Raw genomic sequence first — 12,773 nt, forward strand, 5'->3', positions numbered from 1 at the left:
ATGGGCGATAATCTAGAGAGGGCGGAGGACTTCGAGAGCAAAGCCGTGAAGAAGCTCAGCGGCTGGGGCTTATTCGGCTCCAAATTCGAAGACGCAGCCGACTTATTCGACAAAGCCGCCAACTCTTTCAAGCTCTCCAAATCATGTAAGCCGCCGATTCCTCTTCTTCATCTTCGTTTGGTGTGATCGTCCTTCTCGCATTTTCCTTCCGTGAATTCAACCGTAAACAATGTGGGTGATGGAGTACGTACTAAACAAGCCCAACAGCAGTAAAGCCCAAGAAAGAGTATCAGTTCGGCATGACTAAAGAGTTCAGTTCGGCACAACCAAAGAGTTCGGCCCCAGTCTACAGCTCGGTAAAAGCCAACCAATCAAACTCTGCTCTCAGGTCGGCATCGAGCTCTACTCTCAGATCGGCAAAAGCTGCTCGGCAATAATTCAGCAGTTCGGTCTCAGTATTCGACCGAACTGGGAGATAGTGGACTCATGCAGAACCTCCACGACCTCCACTACACCCACGATCTATTTAGTGGTGTCAAGCAGTCATTAACTCATGCAGGATAGTGGACCCATGCAAGATCGCCACGATCTCCACGACATCCACTACCTAGCAAATAGCTGCATGCCACGATCTTGGTCCTTTGTATAAATAGAACCTAGATCAGATAGATAGGGTTACATTCTCTCGATCTCTAGAGATAAAATACAAAATAGCAAGTCTGTATTGTAAGCTGTAGAAAACAGATCAAGCAATACAACTCTGCCCTCTTTTCTTCCCGTGGACGTAGATTTACCTCAGTAAATCGAACCACGTAAATTCGCCGATTCATCACTGGCGCCGTCTGTGGGAAACAGAGAACCAAATTTGTGATAAAGCGAATTTTTGACCCTTTTTCCACCCCAAAAAAATGTATACCAGATCACATAACACCCATAATACCGTTCGTGATAACCGTGAGGAAGCTAGTCCAGCTCGCAGGTCTGAAAAACGGCCTCGGGAGACATCTACCTCCGGTTCTCACGAAGAAGGAACAAGCCACTCCAGGAGTCATCGCACCGAGTCTTCCCAGCAGCCCGATTTAAATGAAGCTGTCAAGCTGTTCTTGGCCGAGAAGCAGGAGGAGTTCTTAACCTTCCTGCAGAAGAGCCAACAGCCGGAGAAGACAACGACGGATTCTCCCTCCTCATCTAGGCATGAAAGTCACTACCGCAGTAGTGACGTGTCTTCCAGGAGAAAGAATCCTCAACCCCGACATGTTCCTGTTCCTCCTCGGTACCGGAACCACAGGAGAACTCCATCTCCTCCGTACCGAAGAGATGTCGGGTTCGCCATGTACGGAGCATTAAAGACTCCGTTCTCGGACGATATCACCCGAACTCCTTTGCCGCGGAACTACCGAACTCCGTCGATAACCTATGACGGACTCGTGGATCCTCATGATTTCTTGGGACGCTATCAATATAACATGGCGAACCAGGGTCTCAATGAGGTCCACATGTGCAAGCTGTTCCCCGAGCTGCTCATCGGGAACGCCAGAAGGTGGTTCGACAGCCTTCCTCAAGGCAGCATTAGATCCTACCGAGATCTAATGGATGCTTTCCACAGGAGGTTCTTTCAGAAAGCGGAAGCCCGGATCACTTCGGCTCAGCTGCTTTCTATTCGTCAAGGTCGCGACGAAAAAATCAGCGACTTTATGACAAGATTCCACAAGGAATGCCTGCAAGTAGACGATCTCAACGATCTGCTTGTCATCTCGGCATTCCAAAATGGAATCCTGCCTGGAGCTCTCTACAGGAAGCTCGTTGAGTGCGGTCCGCAGACAGCTCAGGAAATGTGGGACATTGTGGACCAGTACTCCCGGGCCGATGAGGCAGACCGTCGCAAACGGTCGTTAGACAGCTCATCGTCCCGAGGAGACAGAAGGAAGCCCGATCATAGCGATCAGGGGCATCCTCGCCGGACTCCATTTGAAAGAATTCAAAGGGCTCCGGTGCGAGACAGATTGGGACCCCGTCTCAACCCCGAGAAGCCGCCTGCTCAGTTCGTACCGCTGAACAAGTCAAGAGCGGAAATTTTCGAACTACATTCCGATATGTTCGAAAGACCAAAGCGGATGACGAAATCAGCCGTGCGGCGACCTCAGGATCAATATTGCTCCTTCCATCAAGCCCACGGACACGATACCGAGGAGTGCCGAGATTTGGCTGCAGGTATTGATGTTCTTGTGAAAACAGGAACGTTAAAAAAATACCAAAGCAAGCAGCCGAAAAAGAACAAAAGGCAGAGAGGTGCGAACTGCAATCCTCAGGATCCGAAAAGGCATGAGGATCCCGAAGACGACGACGAGCCGCAATATGATGGAGTAATCCAGACTATTGATGCTCTCCCTGCCGGGAAGACTAAGTCGTCCCTAAAAGCAGAACGCAGAGTTTCCAATCAAGAGGAGCCAACACATAAAAGGCTGAAGAAAGACGAAGTGATTACATTTTCAGATGCCGATCCCGTCCCAGCCATCTCTCCTCACCAAGACGCTATTGTCATTCAAGCCGGAGTGGCAAACAAACTGATCCACAGAGTATTTGTGGATACAGGAGCATCAGTCAGCATTCTTTTTAAAGAATGTTTCGATAAAATGGAAGTGGATCCAGCTCGGCTTAGTCCGGCTCCACTTCCTCTGAAAAGTTTCGCCCAGGAGGACACCCGCCCTGAAGGCATTATCAGCCTTCCGATCACGGTGGGAAAAGCGCCTACAAGCTCCAATACGATGATCGAGTTCTTTGTGGTGAAAGCTCGGTCCCCGTACAACATCATCCTGGGGAGAGACTGGCTCAACACAGTTCGGGCCGTTTGCTCTACTTATCACCTCACCATCAAGATCCCTACTAAAGGAGGGATAGCGGTCATCCGAGGTGACCAAAAGAGAGCAAAGGAATGTCTACAAATTGCGCTTAGAAGTGCCGAGCAGTCAGATCGGCACCATCAAGCATAGCAATCACAGCAGCCGGAGTCAGAGGCGATGACCGAAGTCATACCGGAGCCGAACTCGATGACAGTTCAGCTGTACGAAGACGATCCATCCAGAACGGTTAAGATCGGCTTCGCGGGAACGCCTCTACTTCGGGAAAAAACCATCCAGCTCCTCAAGGAGTATAAAGACGTCTTTGCATGGTCTCCGTTGGACATGACCGGAGTGCCCCCCGAGGTAATCACTCATCGGTTAAATATTGATCCTTCGGTCCGGCCGATAAAACAGAAGCAAAGACTCTTTGCGGCAGAACGAAGTCAAGTCATCCATGACGAAGTCCGTCAATTATTGAAGGCGGATGTGTTATTCGAAGTGAAGTATCCTTCGTGGGTGGCCAATCCTGTCATGATCAAGAAAAAGGAAGGAGGATGGCGGATGTGCATAGATTTCACCGATCTAAATAAGCATTGTCCCAAAGATTGCTATCCCCTTCCGAATATAGATAAAAAAGTAGAAGCTTTGATCGGCTTCGAAATTTTCTGTTTTCTTGATTTATACAAAGGATATCACCAAGTGTTGATGGATGAGAGTGACGCTCCGAAAACAGCTTTCATTACCGATTTCGGCATTTTCGCTTATAAAAAGATGCCATTCGGTTTAAAGAATGCCGGAGCCACTTATCAAAGGATGGTAGACAAGCTTTTTCGGCACCTGATTGGAAAGGAGGTCGAAGTGTATGTTGACGATATAGTCGTCAAAAGCAAAAGCACTTCGGAGTACGAGCACAACCTTAAGTCCACTCTCAACGTGCTCAAGAAAGCCAACCTCAAACTTAATCCCCAAAAGTGTACCTTTTTGGTAGATTCGGGAAAGTTTCTGGGTTGTTGGGTTTCAAAGGACGGACTCAAGGCAAACCCCTCAAAAGTTCAAGTCGTTCAGAACATGGCAATGCCGAAGTCCATACATGACGTGCAAAGGCTAACCGGATGTCTAGCCGCACTGAATCGATTCCTTTCCCAAGCAGCCGAAAAGCAACTGCCGTTCTTCAAGGTGTTGAAAAAGGCACCAAAGTTCGAGTGGGGAGCCGAGCAGAAAAAGGCCTTTGACGAGCTCAAAAGTTATCTAGCCGAGCTTCCTATTCTCTCTGCTCCAACCGAAGCCGAAGTAATATTCTTATACTTAGCGGCATCCGATCAAACCATTAGCGCGGTGCTTGTACGAGAAGAAGGCCTAAAGCAGTTTCCCATCTACTTTACAAGCCGAGCATTAAGAGGTCCAGAAACAAGGTATCAACCTCTGGAAAAAATTGCTCTGGCATTAGTAAATGCAGCAAGGAGACTGCGGCCATACTTCTATGCTCACAAGGTATGCGTCTTAACCGATCTGCCTCTTCGGCAAGTTTTGACCAAGCCAGAAGCATCAGGCAGAATCGCCAAATGGGCCATAGAGCTGGGAGAACACTCAATCGAGTACCTACCTCGAAAAGCCATCAAGGGACAAGCCTTGGCAGATTTTCTTGCAGAGGCCAAGTTCGATCAAGCAATCCCTGTCATTGCCGAACAGAAAAATTCTGCCAATGCCGAACTAGCACAGCCCTTGGAATCCGAAGTAGAGCCGCCAGACTGCTGGAGCGGATTCGTAGATGGAGCTTCAAACAAGATGGGAAGTGGAGCTGGTATTTTACTCGTCGCTCCCGACGGACACGAGGTAACCTACTCACTTCGGTTCCTATTCCCCACTACTAATAATGAAGCCGAGTACGAAGCCCTCCTGGCCGGACTCCAGTTAGCGCAAAGTCTGCTCGTCAAATCTCTCAAAGTCCATTGTGATTCACAAGTCATAGTAAATCACATGTTGGGTACAAGTGAAGCCCGTGACGAGAGAATGAAGAAGTATTTGGACAAAGCGCAAAACCTCAGCCGAAGTTTCTCCTATTTTCGGATAATCCGTGTTCCCAGAGCGGAAAATAGCCGAGCAGATACCTTAAGTAAGTTGGCCTCAGATCCGAGCTCAAAGGCGGAAGAATTAATGCATCGAAGCATTGATGAAGCCGAGGTACATTCAGTATCCAGCTCGCCGAACTGGATGACGCCGATCTTGCAGTATCTGGATCAAGGACAATTGCCCGAGGATAAGAGAGAAGCTCGGAAGATCACATGCCGAGCACTTCGGTACGAACTTCATGAAGGAGTCCTCTTTAGAAAGTCTTACCTCCAGCCGTTATTGCGGTGCGTAGGACCAGAAGAGACGGACTACATCCTCAGAGAAGTTCATGAAGGATCGTGCGGCAGCCACATCGGAGCTAGAGCTTTAGCTAAAAAAGTTCTAAGATGGGGATATTATTGGCCAACCTTGGTACAAGAAGCAGTGCAGCTCGTCAAGACATGCCCGAAGTGCCAAATCCATGCAAATATCCCAAGGATGCCGCAGACCGATCTATTCACTATGCAAAGCCCTTGGCCTTTCATGCAATGGGGCATAGACATAGTGGGACCACTTCCTCAAGCTCCTCGGCAAATGAAATTCCTAATCGTTGCCGTGGACTACTTTACGAAGTGGGTGGAAGCTGAACCATTAGCTACGATAACGAGCTCGAAGGCATTGGATTTCGTCTGGAAGAACATAGTGTGCCGATTTGGCATACCCCACATCCTCATCTCGGATAACGGGACTCAGTTCACCGACAAGACGTTCAAGAATTGGTGCCAAGAGCTGAATATTCAACAGCGGTTCACTTCGGTCTCTCATCCACAAGCAAACGGACAAACGGAGGTAACAAATCGTATCCTGGTGAAAGGGTTAAAAGCTCGGTTAGAACAAGCCAAAGGACAATGGGTAGAAAATCTCCCTCAAGTCCTATGGTCCTACCGAACTACACCCACAACCTCCAACGGTGAAACTCCGTACAGTCTTGTGTACGGCACTGAAGCCGTGATTCCGGTGGAGATCGGCGTACCCAGTCCCCGAACTCTAAATTTCTCCTCAGAAATGAATGACGACGGACTGAGAGCCGAGCTAGATCTTGCCGAAGAAAGAAGAGAATTGGCATGCATAAAAGCAGCCAAGTACAAGGAGCAAGTAACCCGGTATTACAACCAAAGGGTGAAGAAGCTACAATTTCAAGTGGGAGATCTCGTCTTGAGAAACAACGAAGTAAGCCGAGCAGAAAAGCTAGGCAAGCTCGAACCCACATGGGAAGGTCCGTATCGGGTGTCAGAAGTCCTCGGCAAAGGGTCTTACAAATTGGCTCACATGTCAGGAGAACAGGTACCCCGAACATGGCACATTTCCAACCTCAAAAAGTTCCATTTGTAAGAGACAGTCCGGTCAGTCAGTCTTGAGTCTTGTTCAGTCAATGTGCTTTATTTGGTTTACTTGGTCTTTATTTGTCTCTGTGCGTTTTGTCTATATGCGTTTTGTCTGTCTCTGTGCGTGTCGTCTCTTACAAATGTTACTGAGGTATCTTGTTCTTCGAAGGCTGATCCCCTTCTTAGAACATATACAAGCTAAACAATTGTGAGTCAAAGCTTCTACAGAAGATACAAGACCACAATTCAGCTTAAACAAGCACTTCGTCTGAAACGAACTGCAATAAGCCAACGATTGTGAAGTCAAAGCTTCTAAAGAGGATACAAGACCACAATTCAGCTTAAACAAGCACTTCGTCTGAAACGAACTGCAATAAGCCAACGATTGTGAAGTCAAAGCTTCTAAAGAGGATACAAGACCACAATTCGGCTTAAAAATCAAGCACTTCGTCTGAAACGAACTGCAACGAAAGTCCGATTCTCGCGATAAAACTTGCCTGAATTAGGACAAGGGAAAGTCCAATCCACGCGATAAAACTCGCCGAATTAGGACAAGGGAAAGTCCGATCCCCAAATTAGGACAACGGAAAGTCCGATCCGAGCGATAAAACTCGCCAAATTAGGACACAAGCTTAGTCCGGTCAAAGATGTTTATTTCATCAGACCAAAGACGAGTCCGGTCAAAGAAGAGTTCACTTCATAAGACCGAGGACAAACATCAACTTACCCCGTACCTTTATTCAGAATGCCGAACTAATTCACTTCGCTTTCCGGGGGGGGTAGTGATGGAGTACGTACTAAACAAGCCCAACAGCAGTAAAGCCCAAGAAAGAGTATCAGTTCGGCATGACTAAAGAGTTCAGTTCGGCACAACCAAAGAGTTCGGCCCCAGTCTACAGCTCGGTAAAAGCCAACCAATCAAACTCTGCTCTCAGGTCGGCATCGAGCTCTACTCTCAGATCGGCAAAAGCTGCTCGGCAATAATTCAGCAGTTCGGTCTCAGTATTCGACCGAACTGGGAGATAGTGGACTCATGCAGAACCTCCACGACCTCCACTACACCCACGATCTATTTAGTGGTGTCAAGCAGTCATTAACTCATGCAGGATAGTGGACCCATGCAAGATCGCCACGATCTCCACGACATCCACTACCTAGCAAATAGCTGCATGCCACGATCTTGGTCCTTTGTATAAATAGAACCTAGATCAGATAGATAGGGTTACATTCTCTCGATCTCTAGAGATAAAATACAAAATAGCAAGTCTGTATTGTAAGCTGTAGAAAACAGATCAAGCAATACAACTCTGCCCTCTTTTCTTCCCGTGGACGTAGATTTACCTCAGTAAATCGAACCACGTAAATTCACCGTGTCGTGATCTGTGTTTTCCAGCATTCACTACATCAAAAATTCGCCGATTCATCAGTGGGATTAAGTCGAAATTGAAAATTATGAATCAAAATTTAATTTTTTTTATAGCTAGGGATTCAATTTGGGCGATGACACGAGTCTAATCGATTATTTTGATTCATTGTCAGGGGATCGAGCGGGAGCAGTTTATGTAAAGTTGGCTAACTGTCATTTGAAGGTAATTCGATTGCGATTTGTGCTAGAAATTGAAATGATTATTTCTTAGCACATTATCGTATTACTTTCTAATTCCATCACATTTTTTTATATTGTTATAAACAATAATATGAATTTGATTTAAGTATATCTTCCGTTCCCCCTTTTGCAGTTAGATAGCAAGCATGAAGCTGCTAATGCGTATGCTGATGCAGCTCATTGCTACAAAAAGTGCAATACACAAGGTGTGGTTATCTTTCATCTGCTGAATTTGTCAGCCTTCGTAGCAAAAGTAGTTCGACATTGTTATGTTATAGCTCATAGTTTAGGTCAAAACTTGATTCTTTTAGAATTTTATTGCATTGAAATAGCTGAGTTGTATGAGCATGACCAGAACTTAATTGAAAGATGGCAATTTGACTATTTGAGAGATCTTAATTTTGCAGGAAATAGTTGAGTTGTATGAGCATGAACAGAACTTGGAACTAGCTATCGTGTATTTTGAGAAAGCTGTTGATCTCTTCCAAAGTGAAGAAGTATCAACATCAGCAAATCAGTGCAAGCAGAAGGTAGCTCAATATGCTGCTCAGTTAGAACAGTAAGTCTGTGTTTTCTCTTGTTATTACAAAACGGGCTGTTGGATGATTTTATTCCATTATCATTAGTTAAACCATTTCATTATGCTGCAAGAGTGTGATATATATGAGTATCTCCAACCTTTGTTATTTTCTCTAAGTACATGTATATTATTATTATTTATTGTATTAACTTGGAATTTTGTACTTAATTATTTTAGGTCGCATGGCGTTGGAGTGGTACTTTGCTCTTTTGACAGGCATAAGAGGCTCACATTTTAAAGAAACAGGCAATGTCCCTGCAAGCACTTTTGGAATAGATTAAGACTTTATAATTTTTACTTTTTTAGTACTAATTTTGTTTGTAGTTTAAGTAAAGATGACCAACGCTTATGTTTAATCCTTGTGTTTAAACACATTAGATAACATCATTTGATACTTTGGGTATTATTGAAAATTGCCATTTTATTTGAATTAATTATTTATTAAATTTTGTTGAATGATTAATAATAATATAATGAATTTTGTACAATGAAACTAAAATGTAATTGAAGGATTAAAACATAATTTATGAATATTTGAAGGACAATAATATAAATTCTACAAATATGTAGGTGAAAAAATAAATAAAATAAAATGTAGGGTAAATTGTAATAATAAAAATTTATGGGGGTATTTTGTAAATTTTCGTCCAAAAGTTAGTGTAGGTTAAGAAATTATATTGTGGCATTTTCTAGTGACATTACACATTATGTTTCATGGCACCTTTGGAGTGTAATAAAGAAGGATTTATCTTCACACTTTGCTTGTTATCACACTTTTTTTCCTCACACATGCAATAAGTGCCATTACACCTAAAGTGTCAAGATAATAGTTTTCTAATTGCATTTATACAATAATATGTGAATTTTCTAGTAGTGTTAGACTTTGTTATGTTTGCTTATACATTTAAGTATGTAATAAACAACCATTAAATGTAAAACATAACAACATTATGACAAAAAATATTTTGTTGCATTTTGGAAAATAACAATTAGAGTTTTACAGTATCCAATCACTCGAAAGGTGATTTCTAGTACACAAAACCCTAACACTTGGTTCATAAGGCTGCCTCCCAACTCTATCAGGACGTGGGCCGACTTCATATTCCAGTTTTTGGACTATTTTTTCGCCTCCACAAAGACTAATGCCCTGAAGAAGGAAATACAAGGAGCCCATCAGGATGGCGATGAAACTTTGAGTCAGTACTGGAGTAGGTTTAAGGGGATGCTGGATGCCTGTCCAAACAACCACATGGTGGAGACAAAAATTTACAACAATTTTTATGAGGGAATGACGCCCGAGAGCAAGGACTTGATGAACTCCTCAAGTGGCAGTGATTTTTCCTAGTTGAAGGTGAGTGAAGCGAAAAGGGTCCTTGATAGGCTGGTCAATGCCAAGAAGGCTTATGACACTCCTAGAGCCTTGATAATGAGATGAGTAGCAGCAAATACAACTACAGAAACAACTAAAGACAGAATGGATAGGCTGGAAAAGGCGATATTGACTGCCATGGAGAAAAACAATTCATCCGGAGAAAGTGAAGAATGCATCAAGTCAGGAAGAGAGTTATTCCGGTTATGGACCTCCAGGAGAGCAGGAGTTTCAAGCACAGGTGAATGCGGTTGGGAACTGAAATCAGAACAGTAACTGGAACCCTTGGAAGAACAAGAATGCCCCATGGAGGGATCACCTAAATTTCAAATGGCCAGATCCGAACACAGCTAATGAGGCTCGTTTCATGCATGTGTTAAGTGATAAAACTACACTTAATTTCGTAATCTAACGTCTAATTGTGAGCCAGGTGTGTGTGAAAGTCCGCCATATTTAGAGAATGAATGGATCAGTTGGGCGGACGAACGGATCAAGAAGAGGGAGTTAATTTGATGCGCAAACGGTTCAAGTCAGACTATATGGCATGCGGCAGGAGCACCGATTAGGGTATGGAGCGCAACACAAAGAAAGATCCCCAAAGGCAAAGGGCGAGAGAGACTTTTCGAAGGGTAGTTGCCCTAGGGATCAAGACCTCACGCCTTCCTATAAATGAAAACAGAGAAGGAGGAAGGATGCAACACTCATTAGACTTCAGCTCTCTCCTAGGGTTAAAATGGGAGCTCCCAACACTCCAAACTCCTGATTTCCGTCACACACTTGGTCTTAGTTTAGTTTTAGTTTAGCAGTGGTTGGGTGTTGGTTCTTGCACTTTTAGCAATTTGCTTCTGTAATTCCGTTCCGAGAAGGGGCGATGAAACAATCTCTGTTTTGAGTTTTACTTTGTCTCATTCGGGTTTACGTTTATGCTGTAGCAAACTCTAGATGTTCCTAATGCAATAGATTTGGTGTTATGATTTTGGTTCACGAAGAAATGTTTTGTTTACCATGCATGAATTCTCTGATTTACTTTTGATTTCCGATTTAGGATACATGCCTTAGCTGAGTGTTTTTGCTACTATTTAATCTGTTGGATCTGAGCTTTAGATCTGGGTGTTTACAGGATGATAAAGTAGATCTGATTAAGTCTACGTTGATTAATGGTGAGATCGTGTCTGATTTAGTTTCGATAGTCGTAGATCAGATGGTTAAGTTTTGATTTCTGCATGAGCATGACTCGATCAGTTTGTCTACGTGTTTACAGTCGTCTCTTTCTGCTTTAATTCGGAATTGTGCGTTAGTTTTGTAAGTTTGTTTATTCCTGCGAGGCTTGTTATGATGGAATTCTCTACAGATCTGTTTTACTTTGTTCTTTGATTTAGATGAGTGAGGAAGATGAGTTTGTTAGTAAAGTTTTGCTTTATCGTACAATTTGCAGAACTCTGACACTAGTTCACTTTTATTCTGCTTGGCCATTTCAGGAAATTTTAGTACGAGTTGATCAAGTTGATTTTCATTCCGTTTAACAAGTAGATCAGTTTAGTTAGTTTAGTCTTCCAGTTCGTAGTTTACTCAACCCACCCTGTAAAGTATGGCAGCAGCCATCCCATTCTGTCCGCAACAAATGTAGAACACATCGTCTCTATGAGATCAATCCTTACTTCCCTATACTAGTTAATAGTATTGTGGGTTAAGGTTTTGAAATGCTCTTAGTTCCTCCATTTGCGCACTCAAGTCAGATTAAGTCAAGTTGATCAGTTTGAATTTCCACTAGATCCACTCTCCGGCATTCGCGGGTAGAAGACATACATTTGGTCAGCTAGATTAGTTTGACAATCTAACTTGAGTAGTCCACAACGACAGATGAAAAAAAATAGAAACAAGAGACGAAGAGCATCTTTCAACAGCCCAACAACCGCCACCCGCGATTGAATACTGTAAAAACTCTTATTTTATTTTCCAAAGAATAAAACAGATTATTTTTGTCATAATGTTATTATGTTTTATATTTAATGGATGTTTATTGCATGTTTAAATGTATAAGTAACTTAACAAAGTCTAAGTCTTTGTTTTAGTAGATCGGTTGTGGGCGTCGTCCACTTTAAGGTAACACGGTCAGTGGTGAACAAAGAAAAATAAAAATTCCACAACCCAGATAAGCTTAGGCTACCTATCGTGAAAGGTTGCAATGTCAGTCTGTATATTTCTAAGCCTTACTGAAATAAGATGACATTGGTGTGGTAGAGCACTGAATTGGATCTAACAGCGAGACAAGTCTTTATGTTATCTACTCAAAGACGAGGTCTTGATAATTATTTATTTCTTAATCAATTTACGTTAGCATTGAGCATACGGTATTGATTATGCACTACTTTGACTTACCAAATGGTGCGGGTTTTTCGCAACCCAATAATCCTAGTATATTGGGTAATGGTGATTAATATCTAACGGTGCTAGGATTGCTATTATGTTGAATCGTGCGCGAGGTGAGTCTCGTTTGATAACATCCTCGAGAGGAGCTCGAAACAAGGCTTTATTATTCGGAACCTAGCTAGTTGGAGTTTGATTACTCTATGAATAATAAATAAGCGTTTCTTGCTAAGTCCACTCTTGGAATTAATAAGATGTTAATTAATTAAGTCTATAGCAGACACTAATTAATTAATGGATGTTTCTATCTTAAGCGCAGGAAATGAATGACAAATAGTGGAAACCCAGATTACTTATAATTTAGGATTTGGATGGGCAGTGCAATATTACTTCTGTAGTGACTGATCGTAATATTCCAATATAAGCTTATATTAAATTGTGGGTTCAATTTAATTAGTAAAAAGCTAATTGGGGGAGGCGATATCCAAAACCTTACATAGATCTCTGTCTGGACCCAATATGTGACTTAATATAAATAGGAGAATAAATGAGACAGAAAATACACTTTTATTTTCCT

At 43.0% G+C, this 12,773-nt stretch overlaps 1 protein-coding gene across 1 annotated transcript; it reads left to right on the plus strand.

Moving 5' to 3' along the window:
• Positions 1 to 9,603, plus strand: LOC121760487 (alpha-soluble NSF attachment protein 2-like). Its single transcript, XM_042156146.1, has 5 exons — positions 1 to 145; positions 7,814 to 7,863; positions 8,014 to 8,133; positions 8,288 to 8,441; positions 9,518 to 9,603. Exons 1-5 carry the CDS (start codon positions 1 to 3, stop codon positions 9,601 to 9,603), a joined length of 555 nt encoding a protein of 184 aa, XP_042012080.1.
• The last annotated feature ends 3,170 nt before the right edge of the window (positions 9,604 to 12,773 follow it).

Source organism: Salvia splendens, chromosome 13 (genome assembly GCF_004379255.2).
Source record: "Salvia splendens isolate huo1 chromosome 13, SspV2, whole genome shotgun sequence".
Taxonomy (NCBI): Eukaryota; Viridiplantae; Streptophyta; class Magnoliopsida; order Lamiales; family Lamiaceae; genus Salvia; species Salvia splendens.